This window comes from Paroedura picta, chromosome 10 (assembly GCF_049243985.1).
Source record: "Paroedura picta isolate Pp20150507F chromosome 10, Ppicta_v3.0, whole genome shotgun sequence".
Taxonomy (NCBI): domain Eukaryota; kingdom Metazoa; phylum Chordata; class Lepidosauria; order Squamata; family Gekkonidae; genus Paroedura; species Paroedura picta.
Window position 1 is genome coordinate 24088851 of NC_135378.1, and position 18878 is coordinate 24107728.

General features: G+C 45.0%; 1 protein-coding gene across 9 annotated transcripts in view; it reads left to right on the forward strand.

Annotated features, from left to right (window-relative positions):
- Positions 1 to 17926, forward strand: part of LOC143819744 (TBC1 domain family member 1-like) — a 105919-nt gene extending 87993 nt beyond the window's left edge. For all 9 annotated transcript variants that reach the window (XM_077301665.1, XM_077301666.1, XM_077301667.1 and 6 more), the window contains 6 exons: positions 2714 to 2872; positions 4087 to 4331; positions 4965 to 5124; positions 9762 to 9931; positions 10261 to 10431; positions 14663 to 17926. In XM_077301665.1, coding sequence (XP_077157780.1) covers positions 2714 to 2872; positions 4087 to 4331; positions 4965 to 5124; positions 9762 to 9931; positions 10261 to 10431; positions 14663 to 14866 — 1109 coding nt within the window. In that variant the 3' untranslated portion in view covers positions 14867 to 17926. The remainder of the gene's footprint in view (positions 1 to 2713; positions 2873 to 4086; positions 4332 to 4964; positions 5125 to 9761; positions 9932 to 10260; positions 10432 to 14662) is intronic.
- The last annotated feature ends 952 nt before the right edge of the window (positions 17927 to 18878 follow it).

Genomic DNA, 18878 nt, shown 5'->3' on the forward strand with positions numbered 1-18878 from the left:
GCTAGGCATTATGAGCTCTATGGACACTGTTGGTTCAATTCTTAGTTCTATGGTTTGGCTGGGGTTGATTGTTGAACCCCGGTTCTGTCTTTGTGTGTGTGAGTTGTGTATCTGTGGGAGGTTGGCCCTGATCGCTAATTACAGCCTCTCAGGGCTTTCCGGTTCCACTTGTGTGCAGTTATGTGCTGGGTATAGGGTGTGTGTCGTTGTGGGTGCCTGGAGGGGTGGTCCCGATCGCCTGTTGTGGCACCTCAGGGTTGCCCAGTCCAGGGGTGTATGGTGTATGAGTGGCCTGAGTGTTATTTCATGTTGGATTGTGGTTGGAAGTTGTGGATTGGGTGGTGGCTAGTTGGCAGTTAGGGTTGTTTGGTGAGTGGAGGGTAGTTGATAGGTTGGTTGGATTAATTGCTTTGGCTGGGTTCAAGTAACTTGATTTTTTGGAATTTAATTGTTTTGGGTAGGTTGGGGTAGAGTTTAGATTGTTGGGGTGGGGGTTGGTTTTTGGGGGGGTTCGGTATTGGGTTAGAATAGATTAATTGATAGTAGTTGATTGTATATGGTGGGTGGGTGGGCAGGTGTTAATTTAGTGTGAAATCAATCAGGATTAGTTGATTGTATTGGTTTGGGTAGATCTGTTGGTGTCAATTTGTTGTTTTGGCTGGGTGGGGGTGTTGGTTAATTTGGTTTGGTTGGGTAGATGGGTGGGATGGGAGGAGAAGTTAATTTAATTTGGAGTCTGTTCAGTGTGGGTTGGTAGTTTGTGAAGGGAACTCTTCTTATTTCTCTCCTGTCTCTCTCTTCCCTCTTTTTCCTTTTTTCCCTTCCCCCTTGTTTTTCTTTTCTTTCTCCCCCTCTCTCCTTGTTTTCTCCTTCTTTCCCCCCTCCCCTCTTTTTTGGTCCTTCTTTCCCCTCTTCCCTTCCTTTTCCCTTCTTCCCCTCCCCTCCCCTCTCCCCCCTTTTTCCTTTCTTCCCCCCCCCCTCCCCTCTTTCCTGTGCATAACACAATGTTCCTGTCTAATTCTTTGCCGTTGCTGGTAGTTTGGCCGGTGTCTTCTTTTTCGCTCTCTCTGTCCTCTCCCCTTCTTTCCCCCCCCCCTCCGTTTTCTGTTTGCAGTTTCTTTTCTTTTCTTTTTTCCCCCCCCGCTTGATTATCTTCCCGCCCTACTTGTTCCCGCTCAATTTCTGACAGATTGTTTAATGCACCTTCCCCCTTCTTGGGTGGGGTTTTCGCTGTTTAAGATCCTCTCCCTCCCCCAACTAATTTGCTTCCCGCTCAATTATTCCCGCTCAATTTTCTTGACGTTTGTTTGGTATCCCTTCCCCCCTCTGGTGTGAGTAGCGTCCGTCTGTATCCCTCTCCCTCCCCCACGTAATTGAGACGCTATTCCTTCCCAAGACCCCCAGTCGTTCGTGGGCAGTCTGCCCCCCCCTCTGGGCACAAATCAATTTAAATCATTTATAATTAACTAGTTAATCAGTTGAATTAATTAAGTTGTTGTCCGTTTGAGTCTTTTTCTTTCCACTTCACGAACCCCCCCCCCCCCCCGCCCTCCCAAGGTTCGGCACCTCTCTTTCCTTCTTTGTTCTGGCTATGCGGGTGTTCCTTTTCTTCTTTCCCTTTCCCTTGTCCTTACTTCAATATACCGGCCGGCTGCAGCGGGGCCCCACGGTGCTGTGCTCCCAGCGGGCTGCAGCAAGGTTCTGCGAAGGTGGGGAGGCTTTGGACGAAGGACGGTTTTTCTTGGCCGCGGCTGGGCGCGCAGGTGGATGGCGGCCGGGGCCGTGGGCGGTGGTTCAGCGTGATGGTGGTGAATCAAACAACGCACGGGTGGTGGGCTCGGCGCAGCGGTGGTCAGCGCGGCAATGGTAGAGCGGTCGGAGCACGGGTGGTGGGCTTGGCGCAGCGGCAGTGGGGTGGCCCTGGCAGGAGTCGGCTCAGTGGATGTAGCGGTCGCAGCCGACCGGCCTGTTGTCATAGGATGGGTCGGTGGTGGTCCCGCAGCGCTGGCCAGTTGTCCAGCTCTGTTCGGATGGTGCACGCAGGACCAGGTAGTGACGGTTGCTGTCTGGCTCTGTCTTGGGGGGCTGCAGAGGGACTCTTGCAATGGCAGCCTCCGTTTCTTGATGTTGGTGGGCTGCACCAGGTGGTCGACTCCTTCGGTCGCCTCCGTGGGCTCTACGCTCCCCCCAGTCGGGCTCAGAGTCGCTGTCGCTTCCCTCCGATTTTCTGGTTAATTTCTAGTTGAGTTCCTTACCGTGTTTGTCTTTTGTATTTTGATGTTCTTCTTGTTTGTTTTCGGCTTTTGTTTGTGGGGCTTGAGGTCTCGTTACGTTCTTTTAAAGTTTCAGTCGTTCCTTGTTTCGGTTCCGTTCCTTTGAGGTTTCTGTGGCTGAGTGGTGGGATTCTTTTTTAATTAATTTTTTTTAAAATTATTATTAAAATTATTAAGCCCCATCCATTCTGGAAACCCTTTTATGGCTGTTAAGAAACCCCAGGAGTTCATAAAACACTGGTTGAGAAAGCCTAGCCTAAGCAGACCTGCTCCCCAGTGTGAGAATGTAGGGCTTCAGGAAATAATGTCTGCTGCAAAAGGGTGCAAATTCTTGCTTGGGAGAAACGGGCTTGTTCCAATGCAATAATGAACAGTATATGCTGTCTTCCTCCAAATCCATTGGTTCTTTTTTCTTCTTTATTCCTGTCTTCTTCAACAAGGAGTTCCTCGGCATCACCGGGGCGAGATCTGGAAGTTTTTGGCAGAACAGTACCAGCTGAAGCATCAGTTTGCAAGCAAACAGCAACCTAAGGATACACCTTACAAAGAACTCCTGAAACAGTTAACCTCCCAGCAGCATGCCATACTGATTGACCTAGGTAAGGCACCCCAGAATTTTTGACCCTGTAATGGGAATCAGAATGTCATTCTTTGTGAAAATGGGTGAGGAGAGGTCTCTACACTGAAGAACATCTTTCACATAATGTACAGTTCTTCCTCAAAAGAGCTGCTTCCATCGCAGTCTTGAACAAAGCCACCTCAATCCATCAGTCCATCAAGGTTGATATAGTATCACTTAGCCAGACAAAAACAGAAAGCCAGCCTGGTGTAATAGTTAAGATATGAGGCCTCTGACCTGGAAAATCGATTTTGATTTCCCATTCCCCCTCCACATGCAGCCAGCTGGGTGACCTTGGGCCAGTCCCATTTTTCTCAGAGCTCTCTCAGCCCAACATCCCTCATGGGGTGTCTGTTGTGAGGAGAATAAGGGAAGATGATTAGAAGTCACATTGAGACTCCTTCAAGTAGTAAAAAACTGGATACAAACAGATGCTCCTGTCTGGCCAAAGAAGGCATATCCTTATCCATGGTTCCTCTATATATTTGTGAAACAGCCGGGGGGGGGGGGGGTGGAACGTATCCAGCTGTCCAAGTTGGAATAGGGCCAATCAGGGTGTAGCTGGCTGCACCCTAATTGGCCCTGCTCCTACAGCTCCCATCCTCCGTCCCTGGACTCTAGCCTCTTTTCTCTCAGACGTGCCTCAGTGCCTGGAGCCAGCAGCAGGTAAGGGGAGAGAGCCCTGGGAAAAGGGTAGTGGTGGAGGGCCTGCTAATGAGGGCCTCATGGCCTGCTAAGTAGGGCCTGCTAATGAGGGCCTCCCAGCCTGCTAAACAGGGCCTGGTAACGAGGGCCTATTGGCCTGTTGGCTGGGCCTGCTAACGAGGGCCTGCTAAGCAGGGACTGCTAATGAGAGCCTCCCGGCCTGCTAACTGCCTGCTAAGGAGCTCTGTCCTAGGCCTGCTAATGAGCTTGCCAGCCCCCCGCCCCCAATTGATCCGGCTGCAGCTGTGGCCCAAAGCCCCCTTTGCTGCCTGGCCAGGGGAGGGGACCCTTTCAAGGCCCGTTCTTGAGAACGGGCTTTGAAGCTAGTTGAAGCTAGTGATATTTATATTTAGAGTTCAAATTCTTAGTGACTTTAAAACAATGACTCACTAGTATCTTAGGAGAAGCAGTTGGAAATGTATTCTCGATTTGCCTGACTCCCTTTTTCTTGAGGATGTTTGTATTCCCAACTTGGGTTTGTTTTCTCAGGGCGCACCTTTCCAACCCACCCGTATTTCTCTGCCCAGCTTGGAGCAGGGCAGCTGTCTCTCTATAATATCCTGAAGGCCTATTCCCTCCTGGACCCAGAAGTGGGCTACTGCCAGGGCTTGAGCTTTGTGGCCGGCGTGCTGTTGCTTCATATGACTGAAGAAGAGGCTTTCAGGATGCTGAAGTTCTTCATGTTTGACATGGGCCTTAGGAAACAATATCGACCCGACATGACCATTTTACAGGTGAGGGGCCATGCTTGTGTTTTGTTCAAAAGGATGCTTTACTTGCTTTCCCTTTCAGAGCTCCTTCGACAAGATGATCTTGTGCAATGAATTAAAAAAAGAATATCGCATCTACTAAAGGAAAGTACCCTAGACAGAAATTTAGTGACCAGATGTTGTGTTCAGGGCACTGTGTAGAAACAGATAGGGAATCTCCTTGAAACGTATTAACCAAGGAGCATGTTAAAAACAGTCAGAGCCAACGGTTCCTAAAAAGGGTACAAACCCACCCCCTCCAAACCCAGCATTGGCCATTTTGGGTTGGGTAAGTGGGTGGACATGACCATATCGACCAATAAAAGTTTAACAAATTTAAAAACTATATTTAAAATGAATTAATTCCCACCCATTCAGGAGGTTCTTCAAGAGGCATCAAGAAACCCCAAAGTTTCACAAAACCTTGGTTGAGAAAGTCTACTGTAGGATATGAACTGGCCGTGACTTGTAACATCTTAAATTTCCCTGTCACCTTCTCTTTGTCTTTTTGACTTACATAAAGGTGCCTCCTGGACCAACAGTTTATTAACAAGCAACATCTTAAGAACTGTGGATGTAACTCTGCATTCCCGTTTCATTTGTTGTTTTCACTTGCAGATCCAGATGTATCAACTTTCTCGGCTCCTGCACGATTACCACAGAGACCTCTACAATCATTTTGAAGCACATGAAATTGGACCTAGTCTATATGCTGCCCCATGGTTTCTTACAATGTTTGCTTCTCAGTTCCCCCTGGGATTTGTGGCCAGAGTGTTTGGTGAGTCTTTCTTATGATCAGGGATAACTTAGGACCCTGTGTGAGATCTGCTTGTCAGGTATTGCTTAGGATATAGCATGTTTGTCACTCAAGAGGTTTTTCCTTTTCCTTTAAAAGAAGGGTACTTGATAAAAGAACACAAGCAGTTCTCAATAAGTCATAGTACAGTAAATGCAGGTATTTGTCTTCAAGTACCAGATGTTTCTGGGCCTCTTGTGGCGCAGAGTGGTAAGGCAGCCGTCTAAGAGCTTTGCCCATGAGGCTGGGAGTTCAATCCCAGCAGCCGGCTCAAGGTTGACTCAGCCTTCCATCCTTCCGAGGTCGGTAAAATGAGTACCCAGCTTGCTTGCTGGGGGGTAAACGGTAATGACTGGGGAAGGCACTGGCAAACCACCCCGTATTGAGTCTGCCATGAAAACGCTAGAGGGCGTCACCCTAAGGGTCAGACATGACTCGGTGCTTGCACAGGGGATACATTTTTACCAGATGTTTCTAGTGTATCTGCTTATTTTGTCATTTGACTTAATTTTATTCAATACTGTTTGATGACATCCATAAATTGGCCAATCTAAAAGTACGTATTGATTAATTAACACAACTGGCCTGTAGCCATAACTAATGATCTTTCTTGTATTGTATGCAACATAAGGATTTTATGAAAATTCTGAGGACAGACCATAATCTCATTCTTATAGACATTCAGAGTGGTAATAGTGGGCAGTAACAGCGTCTGTTAATCTTGGATAGCTTGTTGTGCTTTTGACTTTGAAACATAGCATGTCTTCACCATTTATGATAGAGGGGTCACATTGTGAATGTGGTAGGTGTTTTGGTGAAAGAAGGAATGGTTAAAATAGCAATGTACAGAATGGTTGTTGCTGTGACAGCAAAAGCACATGATGCATGTTTTGAATTAATGTGGGGGCTGTCTATAAAATATCTCTCAGTAACTGGGGAAGGATTTGAAGAATTTTGATGAAAGAAGAATTAGCTGTTGTTTAAAACAGGATAGTAAGAGCCAACAGGGATATGGTTTGAAAAAATATATTTGAAAGTATAGTATTATTTATGAACTAATGAAGTGGGTTCCACAAAAGCATCGTTGTTTGGGGTGGTTGTTGGGGGGGGGGAGTGGTAAGGCCTCTGAGGAATACCAGGCTCATGACAAGGAGGCAGGCAATGGCAAACCATAGATTCATAGAATAATAGAGTTGGAAGTGACCTCCTGGGCCATCTAGTCCAACCCTCTGCACTATGCAGGACACTCAAAACCTTATCGTTCATCCACTGGAACCTGCCACCCCCTTGAGCCTTCACAGAATCAGTCTCACCGTCAGATGGCTATCCAGCCTCTGTTTAAAAATTTCCAAAGATGGAGAACCCACCATCTCCCAAGAACTCACCACCTCCAAAGATGGAGAACTCACCACCTCTGAGTGTCTCTTGCCTTGAAAACTCCACCAGGGGTTGACATACATCAGTGATGTCTTGAAGACACCTTCTAATACCACCAAGGCTTCTTATAATTTGAGGTGGAAATTTTGACAGAGCTGCATATTTTGAGCCAAATTCTGAAGCTAACAGAATTTGGCGGCAGCCCTAATCTGCCTCTAAATCTGCTAATTTTACAGACAAGTCTGCTTAGGTATGGAATCAGGTCAACGTTCCAAGTGTAACACATTGAGATTGTATTTTGACAGTCTTTTTCTTAGCCATTCATAATAAAAGAATTGCTGGCACTACTAATCAGTGTCCTGCTTGAATGCCAATAAACTAAAGCATATGTTATATGAATGAATATACTTTGTGTTTTGGAACATCTTTCTAACCTTGGATAATTTTTGTTTTATTTTAAAAACATTAATGTGCTTTCCTCATTTTGTTTGCATCTCACTGTTTCGTTTCCTGAAGAACTTACTTGCTCTGATAAAGTGGATTCTGGTCCATGAAAAATTATGCCATATTTGCTAGTCTTTAAAGCACCACAAGTCTTGTTGATGCTTTCACAGGACAGTGGGTTTCTTGAGGACTAAAGATACGTTGTTTTGATCCTGGCTAATTCAGAAAATCAACTAATCTAGAGTCTTTCCATCAGCTGACAACATAGTGTGTTCTGTTCTCACAGTCCAGCAAGGAATGAAATTCAGTATGCAATAAAACATACAGTTTATAACATTCTGACCCCTCTGTCTTCTCATTTGTCTTATACTTTGTGTAGAGCAAGGGTCCCCAGTGTGATGTTTGTAGGCACCATGGCATCCACTGGCATCTTTCCCAGTACTCACCAAATATTTTTATAAAGCTGTTGAGGCCATGTGGGGTTTTCACTCAGCAGGGCTTGTGATTGGCTTGTGAAGATCTTATTGGCTTTTCAGATTTCAAAAAATCAACTTCAGCATGAGGATTTTCACTGCATAACTGAAAGTAAACTGTAAGGAAGAAAACATTTTACATATGTTCATTTTGAAGGGCTTTCTGTTAAGCAGAGCTTCTGCCTGAAATGTTGAATAATTACTATTATTTGTGGTTGGCTCCACCTCCTATGGCAGCCATTTTGTGGTTGGGCCTACCATAGTGTTTCAACATTACAAAATTGCTTGCAGGCACAAAAGGGTGAGGCATTTGATTTAATTTATTGAATGTATAGAACTGTCCCTCCTTGGCACAGCCATCTCAGGACAGCGTACAATTGAAAGCCAGTAGAACAATAAACAGTAAAATTAAATATAAATCACTTAACAACGGTTGGAGGACAACAGTCAGCATCCTTCCTGGGGTACAGTATGAAAGTCTTTAAAGAACTCCCAGATGTAGGATTGGATCCCACCTAGATTTCCACAGGTGATTCTTCACCCCTCCAGTAGAAACCCTACCTACTCCATGAAATGTTGATTTGAGGGACAGGAATATTTGGAGGGTTGGTGGGGAGTCTTCCATTACGGGAAAATAAGTAAAGATTCACCCCCCCCTCACCCCCGAAATCGAAGACGAATCCAAACCACAGTCTTGGTAGTACTTAAATAACCCAAGAAAGTAGGTCATGTTCATTGCTCCCCCATATTGAACACATGAATCCACTTTATGCTGAATCAGACAATGCATTTAAGGTCAGTACTGTCTACTCAGACTGGCAGTGGCTCTCCAGGTTTCAAGGTGGAGGTCTCTCATATAATCTACCATTTGATCCTTCTGTCTGGAGATGATGGGGATTGCACCTGGAATCAAGCCGATGTTCTACCATGGAGCCACAGCCCTTACACATGGAGGCTTAAGGCTAATAGGATAGTAACCCTAGGAGATCAGCTTATCTTCTCTGCTGTGCTTCTTGTAGTATCATCAGTTGAAAATTGGTGGTGTGGGCTGGAGGGACCAGATCATGCGCTGAAGTTCCAAAACCTCTTTGTTTGCCTTTTCTTCTCCCTGCATGAACTTTCAACACCCTCGTATATGAGGGCCTTGTGCAACAAAGAGATGTTATTTTAAAACCTCTTACTTGCTCAGTAGTAGAAGAAACTCCACGGAAACAATGTTTTCTCTGTTCCAAGATTGTAGATAATTTGATTTGGTTTTTTTTTAAGTCCCAAAGTCTTCTCGACATGCTGACATTTATTTGGATCTCCATACGGCGTGGCTGCTGGCCCACTGCCCATTTTGCAGTAAGCTGTTGGACTGGATCTGTTCTTAAAACAATTGGCCTTTTGTTTAAACTTTCGGTGTTTTGTATTAGGAGCAAGGCAACCGGTCCAACTTGTGTGCTCATATGGCATCTTTCACAGTGAGGCATGTTGTGTATATGTTGCTCCTCTTGACTACACTCCTAAGCATCACTCTTCACTGGTTCTCTCATACTCTGTGTAGTTTTTAAATTTTGGTCACATTGGCTTTCTGACTAGAAGCCTTGGTGGAACTAAGTTTTGTCCACTGAAAACAAAGGCATCTGGTATTTTTTACGAATAGATGGCAAATCATTTAAGGATGGTTTGTCACGAGCAGGTGGGTGTTTGTCAACACAACTGATGGAAGCGGGTAAATTACATAGACAGGCATCCATTTCCTCATTGCTAGACTACTGCAGTGCACTTTACAAGGGTTGCCCTTAAAATAATCCTTTGTAACCTTAAACTCAACCATTGTCAAAAACTAGCCGTTTATATCATGTAACATGGATAGTGGAATAACCTCCGTAGGGAACTTCCGCACAAACCTCTGAATGCTGCTGCTAGGAGGCAATATCAGAAGGTCTCAGTCCCATGCCCTGTTTGTTGGCCCTCCAAGGCAATTGGTAGGCCCCCTCCTTCGGGTAGGGAAAAGTGGCATATAACTGTGTGTTAGTATCATAGAACTCATGACAAAGTACAGGGGGTTACCTGATTTTTTCCCCTCTCAACAAACCCATGAGGAAGATTAGCCCAAAGGAAAGCATGATCAGTCCAAAAATGGGCTATATCTTTGAGCAAGGTTTTTGGTTTAGGTCTCCAAGACCCAAGTCCAGTACTTTATCCACTGTCCCGGAGAAAGAGTGCCTTACAGAAACGTACAAGTAAAACCATTCGCTGTGGACAAGTCCAATAAGAGATTATTACTATGTCATAACACAGTTATTTTCTTTTTCTCTCGCCCCTCCCCCTGCTTTTCAGACATGCTGTTTCTCCAAGGTTCAGAAGTTATATTTAAAGTGGCTTTGAGCCTTCTGGGAAGCCATAAACCCTTGATTCTGCAGCACGAAAGCTTGGAAACCATTGTCGATTTCATTAAATGTACTCTTCCAAACCTGGGCTTGGTACAGATGGAAAAGACCATTAACCAGGTATGAAGGCAGGTATTATGAAGAACTATTAAATTATCAGGTCATATGCTGCTTATTCATGTTCTGGGGGGGGGGGGAATGTATCCATGTATTTCTCAATAAGGTTTTTAGAGGCAGGTGAGGCTGAGAGAGCTCTGATATCACTGCTCGGTCAGAACAGTTTTATCAGTGCCGTGGCGAGCCCAAGGTCACCCAGCTAGTTGCATGTAGGGGAGTGCAAAATCAAACCTGGCTTGCCAGATCTCCTAACCACTACACCAAGGTGGCTGAGCTATCCCTTAACCAAAATAAAATAATGAAGAACCTCTTCCATTTTGCATACGTCACAGGTATTTGAGATGGATATCTCCAAACAGCTGCAAGCATATGAAGTTGAATATCATGTCCTTCAGGATGAACTGATTGATTCGTCCCTCAATGACAATCAGAGGATGGATAAATTAGAAAAAGCAAACAGTAGTTTACGTAAACAAAACTTTGACCTCCTTGAAGAGCTGCAGGTATAATTTTGTGTTTTTTTCCCCCTATCTTATCGAATCTACATTTTTGTCTTGCTGTTTCCCACCAGGCATTCAGGGTTGCATACTGGGAAATACCTGGAGCTTTGGGAAGTGGAGCCTGAGGTGGGCGGAGTTTGGGGAAGGGAGGGGACCTCATCAGGGTATGATGCCAGAGAGTCCCTCCTCCAAAGCAGCCATGTTCTTCAGGGGGACTGATCTTGTCGTCTGGAGATCAATTGGAATGGCAGGAGATTGCCCAGTGAATCCAAAGGCTGGCAACCCTAGCCGCATAAGTAGTTCTTCCTGTTCAGTTTTATCTTCCTAACACCCCGGTGAGATAAGTTAGGCTAACAGGGAGTGAATGGCCTCAGGGAGTTTCATGGAGAAGTAGGTATGTTATCTTGTTATGGAGGCGAACATGATTTAAAAAAAAATGCTTCTTGGAAAAATTAAAAATTTAATCTCCCTTAACAGTTTGCATTCGATGTTACAATATGCATGCAGGCAATAAATGCTGATTCGTCAGTTTATTTACAGCTGGAAATAATCACCGGGGGGGATTTTTTAACATTTATTATTTTGAAAACATCTGCCCAGCTGAAGGAGCCTTTGTTGATGCTCTGCAGGAAATCAGGTGGCCATAATTTAATTTATTTTAAGATTTTCTAAGATTTCAGTCTTCTCATTTAACAGTGCATTTATATGGAAGCTGTAGTTCTGCCCTGTTTTTCAACCAAACCACAAATTGGCTCCCAAATAGGGTTTTCAAAAAATCAAAATCAAATAGCAGTATTGGTACGATTAAATCAGGGATTCCCAAGCAGGGGTCCATGGAGCTCTGGAGGGGGTCCGTGGCTTTTTCCCTCCTGCGTTTATGGGCTCAGCCACAAGCTAGGGAACTGGCTGCTACCAGTGCTTCCTGAGATACCCACAGTCATAGGGGAATCTTGCTTTTACCTGTAGCAGTTATAAAATGTCACCTTTTTAAGTCTAACGGAAGGGGGTATCTTTAACTATTTGTAGATCAGATGTTTATTCCAGTAACATGTGGTGCAGTAGGTTAGAGCAGGGGTCGCCACCCCCAGGCCGCGGCCCAGTGCCGGGCTGTGAAAGCCTCGGCACTGGGCCGGAGCAGGGGGAGTGAGGTGCCTCTTCCCCCATGTAGCACGGCGCTTGCTGCGCCTTGAGTGAATTGGCCGCTTCACTCAAGGCCCAGCGAGCGTCGCGCTGCGGGGTGGATGCAGGCAGAGCTGCTGCACGTGCGCATTTGCGCCTACCGGTGCCCAGGCCTCCGTCTCCCCCCCCCCCCATAGACCAGTCCCCGGCCTTCAAAAGATTGGGGGCTGCTGGGTTAGAGTAGGATCTGGGAAATCGGACTAGGTTCAAAGCCCTACTCATGTTATGAAAGGCTGCTGAGTGATTGAGCCATTCACACACTCTCCAGCTGACATACCTCAACCAGGTCGTTGTGATGACAGAAGATAATGATAAGCTGAATTGGGTCCCCCTTGCGGAGAAAGGCGAGGTACAAATAAATTAAATAAATAATGGAAAGACTATCCTGGGGGGGGGGGGTATTGGGATGAAGCGGGTTGTTCATCTTTAGGCTTTCTGTGCGGTCCCAGATGAAACTGTGCTTGCACAGGCCTGTGGCAGAGCTGCACAAGCAGAGCCGCATGTGTGCCTGCACAGAAAACCAAGTAAGTCTGACCTTGTTTTACCTGTTTTGAGATTTTTCTGAATTTGGGGGTCAAAGTAAAAATTCAAAAAGCAGGAAGGCAAGACCATTCAACTTAGTGCTGCCAGGACTGGAAGTTCTAACTCTGGGGAGGCAAAACGCCAATTGATCAGTTCTTGGCAGACTTCACTTTGGATGGTCTGAGCCATGATTCATGTCTCCTTCACTCACTCACTCTCAGTGAAGTTCCTAGGCAGCCCCTCTCTGGATCAACCACACTCTGCTTAATTAAAATGCCTCGGTTAATAAATTCATACACGTATTAGTCAATCTTGCATAGATTTATTAGCTTTCTCATCTTTTCGTCTCTGTTATTAAGCTGCAGGATTGAGTCAGTGTAGAGTTTAAATAATCAAGATTTGGAAGGGGAAAACATAGACAAAATGTGATTTACTTGCACTGAGGAGTCATTGGTCTGACAGGTGCAGTGTTGAGGGGGGGCGGTAAGGCAAGCCAAACACTACACTCTCCCAGATGCTGGATGTTCAATGATTGGGGGAGTGTGCAGGTTTTAACACTATTTATTCATTTGTGGCCAGAGTACAATGCAATTACATTTATCCTCTAAACCAGGGGTAGTCAACCTGTGGTCCTCCAGATGTCCATGGACTACAATTCCCATGAGCCCCTGCCAGCAAATGCTGGCAGGGCCTCATGGGAATTGTAGTCCATGGACATCTGGAGGACCACAGGTTGACTACCCCTGCTCTAAACCAGCCCTTTTCAACCTTTTGACCATGGAGGAGTCCCTGAAATAAATTTTCAGGCTTTAAGGATCCCCGGATTTGCTGTGAACTGTCCACGTCCTCCTGCCACGCCCTTTCCAGAAGTGCCGTGTCACCATCATCACCCACGCCTTTCACTCTCCTTTCACTCTCTCCCCCCACCTTTACTACTCCTAGTAATAATAGATAATTTTATTTGCATATAGCCATAGGCTTTTACAAAATATAAAATACAAATTTATAAATAGTAAAATAGAATAAAAAGAACTATATAAAATATAATATTTAAGACCAAAGAACTGAAACAGCATACATGGTTACCAAAGGGCAAGAGTTTTAGAGGCCTGCCTTAACGGCAATAAGGTAAAGGTAAAGGTATCCCCTGTGCAAGCACTGGGTCATGTCTGACCCTTGGGATGACGCCCTCTAGCGTTTTCATGGCAGACTCAATACGGGGTGGTTTGCCAGTGCCTTCCCCAGTCATTACCGTTTACCCCCCATCAAGCAAGCTGGCTACTCATTTTACTGACCTCGGAAGGATGGAAGGCTGAGTCAACCTTGAGCCGGCTGCTGGGATTGAACTCCCAGCCTCATGGGCAAAGCTTTCAGACGGCTGCCTTACCACTGTGCGCCACAAGAGGCTCACAACGGCAATAACGTTGACCCTTATTTTCCTCGCAGCCAAAGCAAATAGAGCACTTTTATATGTTACATTATCAACATGGTCAGATAAAAGATAGATTGTCTTTTCAGCAACAGAGGGAAGGTTAGAATCCTGTAAGATCTCATTAAGGAATTTGGCCCTTGACTACTACTATGGCTGTTCTGTCTCGTGTAGGCCAGAAAGAAGGGCAGGAGCTGAGAAGACAGCCCAGACTCCCCCCCCCGCAATACCACACCACAACCAACTCCCCCCACCTTTGATTTTGACACTCCAAGCCTATCCCTGTCCACTGGGCCTTCTGGGTGGAGGCGGCCAGTTCCCAAGCTTGTGGCCGAATCTTTTAAAGCAGGATTGGGAAGGCCATGGACCCCCAGAGGCTGGAAATCCCTTCTCTAAATTCAAAAGGAGTCACTGGAGAAACAAGCAAACTAATATCTGTGTAGCCCCACTATTGTTTTTTCTCTCTTGGACAAACTAGGGCAGGGGTAGTCAAACTGAAGCCCTCCAGATTCCATGGATTACAATTCCAATGAGCCCCTGCCAGCAAATGCAAAATCTAGAGGGCTGCAGTTTGACTACCCCTATACTAGGGTGTGCCAAAGAGACCCTCACGTTGAATTTGATATTCATCTGCCAATTATTAAATAGATCTAAGGCTATAAATAAAGGTAAAGGTAAAGGTATCCCCTGTGCAAGCACCGAGTCATGTCTGACCCTTGGGGTGACGCCCTCTAGCATTTTCATGGCAGACTCAATACGGGGTGGTTTGCCAGTGCCTTCCCCAGTCATTACCGTTTATCCCCCAGCAAGCTGGGTACTCATTTTACCGACCTCGGAAGGATGGAAGGCTGAGTCAACCTTGAGCCGGCTGCTGGGATCGAACTCCCAGCCTCATGGGCAGAGCTTTCAGACTGCATGTCTGCTGCCTTACCACTCTGCACCACAAGAGGCTCATAAGGCTATAAATATAAATAAACAAATAAATAAATAAAACGGTGATGTTCCCCAAAGTACAATACAGAGCGAAGTATGTGTGCATTCCACGTAAGTCAGTATTTTTTTCATATTTCCTCTCAAACGCACACACTCTTTTCCTTATTTCAGGTGGCCAATGGGAAAATACAAAACCTAGAGGTCATGGTTGGAAGTCTGCTGAACTGCGAGAGTAAACTGAAGCAGACGGTTCTCGCCCTAGAGCTGGAGAGGAAGGCCTTGCTTGAGACAGTGGAAGAGCTGCGCACGCATTCGGCAAGGCCCATCGGAACCCCTCGGCTTGCCAGGCAAGAGCACATGGACGCTTCTATCTGACAGCAGAAAGGAAGCAAGGAAGAGCTACAGGGACAAAGAAGGGAAGAATCATTTTCGGAAATGCAATCGTGATCTTCCCCATCCTCCTTCACATTGCCCAGGCCTTAATTTTGGTTGAGTGAAACGAAAAAACCAAACAAAAACTTGCACAAGAGAGAAGTGTGTTACCGATGGAGGAGACCATCTCTCTTCATTTCTACGATTATTTTGAATGACACATGTATGCGCAACATAACAAGCAGAAGAGCCCTCGTCGGGTCTGGTGGTCATGTTGCTTTTGACCACCACTCCAGCATGTGCAATCCCGAACTCCGCAGGAAGCACTTCTCTACCCAAGGGCTCCGTTATGCTTTCACATCACGTCTTTAGGAAGCTCCCCTTTCCAAGGCCGCCGGCTGCAAAAGTACTGGAGAATGGCCGAATGTTGGAGCTCCTGAATGGATTCTTGCCTCTGTTTAGAGGTCTACGATGTATTTGTCCGTGATTGGAACTCAGTACCTTTCTGACTTTGGTTTTGCCTGAACTTGAAACAGGTCCCACCATTTGCATTGGATTTTTGAAACTCCCGCATTTGTCAGAAGGTGCCATAAGAGAGCCTCAGAAAGCTGAATTTCGCCATGTAATAATTTGGAGTTATCTGTTGTTATAAACGTGTTTATTTTGATCATGCTTTTTTGTTTTCCTTTACGTATTCAAATGTTGCAGCATGGTTAGCGCTTTGATAAAATAGATCATATTCAGGATGTTCTTCTTTTTTTTCTTCCCAAGTGTGAATGGTGACGAAGCCTGAAAGTCTCATGCCATTGTGGTGGATCATGCCTTAAAATTTCCTATTTATTTTAAACTGTTGTGTTGTATTACTTATTTCTTAAGTGGGGAACTAAATGGCGTTTATTTTTTAAAACTCACTAGTATTTCAACCTTGACAGAAAACTATCAACCTTGACAGAAATTTTATTCTTTAATCCAGGGGTAGCCAAACTGTGGTTCTCTAGATGTCCATGCATGCTGGCAGGGGCTCATGGTAATTGTAGTCCATGGACATCTGGAGAGCCACAGTTTGGCCACCCCTGCTTTAATCATTACCTACTGCAGTTGTGGAGGTATTTCCAAAAGCTGAGTGCATGCTAGATGTAGCTAAGCAACTTTTTTTCACAAAACAGTGGACTGATAGTTGAACTAGGAACATAAGCTTTCTCAAATATGTAACTTTTAAGGCAAGGATATATTTTTAACAAGATCTTTGTTGTCTTTAAAGGAAGTATTTTTAGAACATTGAAAATCCCTTCCTTTACAACTAGATATGCCATTTGATCCAAGAACATGAAATTCAATATTTGCTGTCAAGAGGGATCAACTGGTAGCACGAATGTTATGGAGGATTTATGGGATTTCACCTGAACTGTTTTTGTTCCAATTCATAAGCACCTTCAGTGTGCATAAGTGTTTTCATTCAGGTTTGCTGCCAATAGTTGAATTGATTACACATCTTTTCAGTAAATTTTCTGATTTCACACTGACATATATAAAGGGTGCAGTCTCCAACCACTGATATTAATTGGGACGGTACCATTGAGTTTCAGGAGCATACAGGCTGCACATGCTGAACATATATATTCACTGCAAGCTTAAATTGATTTGATTTATCATTATTCCCACTTTTCAGGGAACCCTGGGATAGAAGATCTCCAAAAGAGAGAACCAGGTTATTATTATCATTGTTATGAAGACGAGTTTGTTTTTATACCCCAATTTTCACTATCCAAAATTGTCTAAAGGCAGCTTACAATCACCTTCTCTTCCTCTCCCCACAACAGGCACCCTGTGAGGTATGTGGGACTGAGAAAGCCCTGACAGAACTGCTCTGTGAGAACAGCACTAACAAGACTGTGACTGGCCCAAGGTCACCCAGCTGGCTGCATGGGATTAGATTTATTGGCCACCTCTCCCTGACAACAGGCTCAGGATGGATAACATCAGTAAAAGCATGTACAGAGTCAAGATAAAAACATTTACAAACAAGAATTTTAAAATATTAAAGATAAAAACCCTATTGAGTGCTCCAACTCTGGCCACATGGGCCATATAAGTTCTGGCATTGATTTTATGTCCAGATTTCAATTAGCCTTAACCATGTATGTTCTGGAAGAGTATCGTCTTGCGGGCCCTTCTGAACTTTGTCAGCTCCGATAGGGCCCTGATCTCAGCTGGCAACTCATTCCGCCAGGCTGGAGCTGAGAATTGCACTTCTTTGAGACTGGGGATTGCCAACCAGTTGGAATGTATAGTGTGCAACACTCTTTCTGGGACATAGTTGGAGAGGCGGTCCCTCAGGTAATCCTAGGTTCCCAAGGCACAAGACCTTAAAGGTTACAAACATTACCTTGAACTTGGTATTCAACTGGTAGCCAGTACAGCTGCTAGAGAACAAGTTTGATTCCCTCGTCCTCCACACACTGCCAGCTGGCTGACCTTAGGCCAGTCACAGTTCTCTTAGATGTGTTCTCACAGTGCCCTGTCAGCCCCACCTACCTCATCGGATATCTGTTGTGGGGAGAGGAATGTGTTTGTAAGCTGTTCTGAGACTCCTTTGGGTAGTAAAAAGCATGGTATAAATCCCAAATTTTCCTCTTCTACAGAAATGGGGCTCAGGTGGTTTAGAGTCAGGAGTTTGAAGGTAGGGCTATTTCCGTTGGTGAGCAGGCTGGCTCAGACTCTTGGAGCTTCTGGGGGTGTCCCAACTGCCTCATTCTGTGGGAGTGTTGAGTGGCCAGTTCCATCATCTTCTGAGTCTTCAGTATCATCTGAGGAAGAGTCTGCATTGTGATCCATGCCACATTAGTTCTCGCAAGACCCACTGTCCAGTTTTCTATCTTTAATCATCAGTAATGACAATCTAAGAATCTCTTGATATGATTGTTTTGTTTTGGGTTTCTTCACAGGTTTTATTATGTTTGCTGTTTTGTGTGCCCACTAATGTTGCATTTGAACTAAGGCAATAACTGATATATTGGCTTTTTAAACACTAAACCAAACAGCAATAAAAAGCCTTGAAGATAATGAACCCTGTCAAATGTATGTTATGATGTTTTTAAAAAGCAGAGCATTACCTCTTGTTGTATTCTTGTGGGGAATATGTGAAGAACCTGCCACTAGTAAGTCCCAGTACCTTTTTACCAACAGGCTAGTGAACTCTACACAGTATGAAAGATGTCTTCATCTGCCTGGCCGCCCAGGTTAGCCCAATCTTGGTTAAAACCTAAGCAGGGTCAGCTCCACTAAGTACTTGGATGAGATACAACCAAGGAAATCCAAGGTTGCTACACAGAGGTAGGCAATGGCAAACCACCTCTGCATGCCTCTTGCCTTGAAAATCCTGTGGGGTTGGCTGTGACTTGACGGTGCTTTCCAACCACCACTTGTGTCTACCTCAGTATGCAATGCATCCACCATTGGTGCTGGAATTCTATGCTTTGTCCCCTAGGTCACATCTAGAAAGCAACAGATCTCTATGCTTTCCTCAATCCTCCCCTTCTGTCAGTCCTCTCCTCTATGGGAAATATTGCATGGTAGGTCTGGAAGTGGGTGGACAGTTATCAGTAGCTCTAGCTAAACTTTCTGACTGAGAGGCAGCTGGAAGTGTGAAAATGTATTTGAAATGGCTGCAGCCCCTAATGAATGCCAATGAGTGACTGAGTACAGAACTTAGCTAGGGTATTGTAGAGAAGTGAGGGTAAGAGGCTTTGAGGGTAGAGCAAGTGGTAAGTACAGGCTTTAGTAAGGTGACCAGATTTTAACATTGGTAAAGTGGGACACCATTGACCAGGAGGGTTCTTGATTTAAAAATTGGTCTATATGGAGCAACAAAAAGTTTCATAGAATGCAAAAATAGTATTGTAATACATATTTTTAAATTTCAACATAAGTACAATTTGCCAGGTACCCCCAAGTGTTTGAGGAGTGGGCCTTTTCTTGGTATGCAGAAGACCCCCGGGTTCCACCCTTGGCCTCT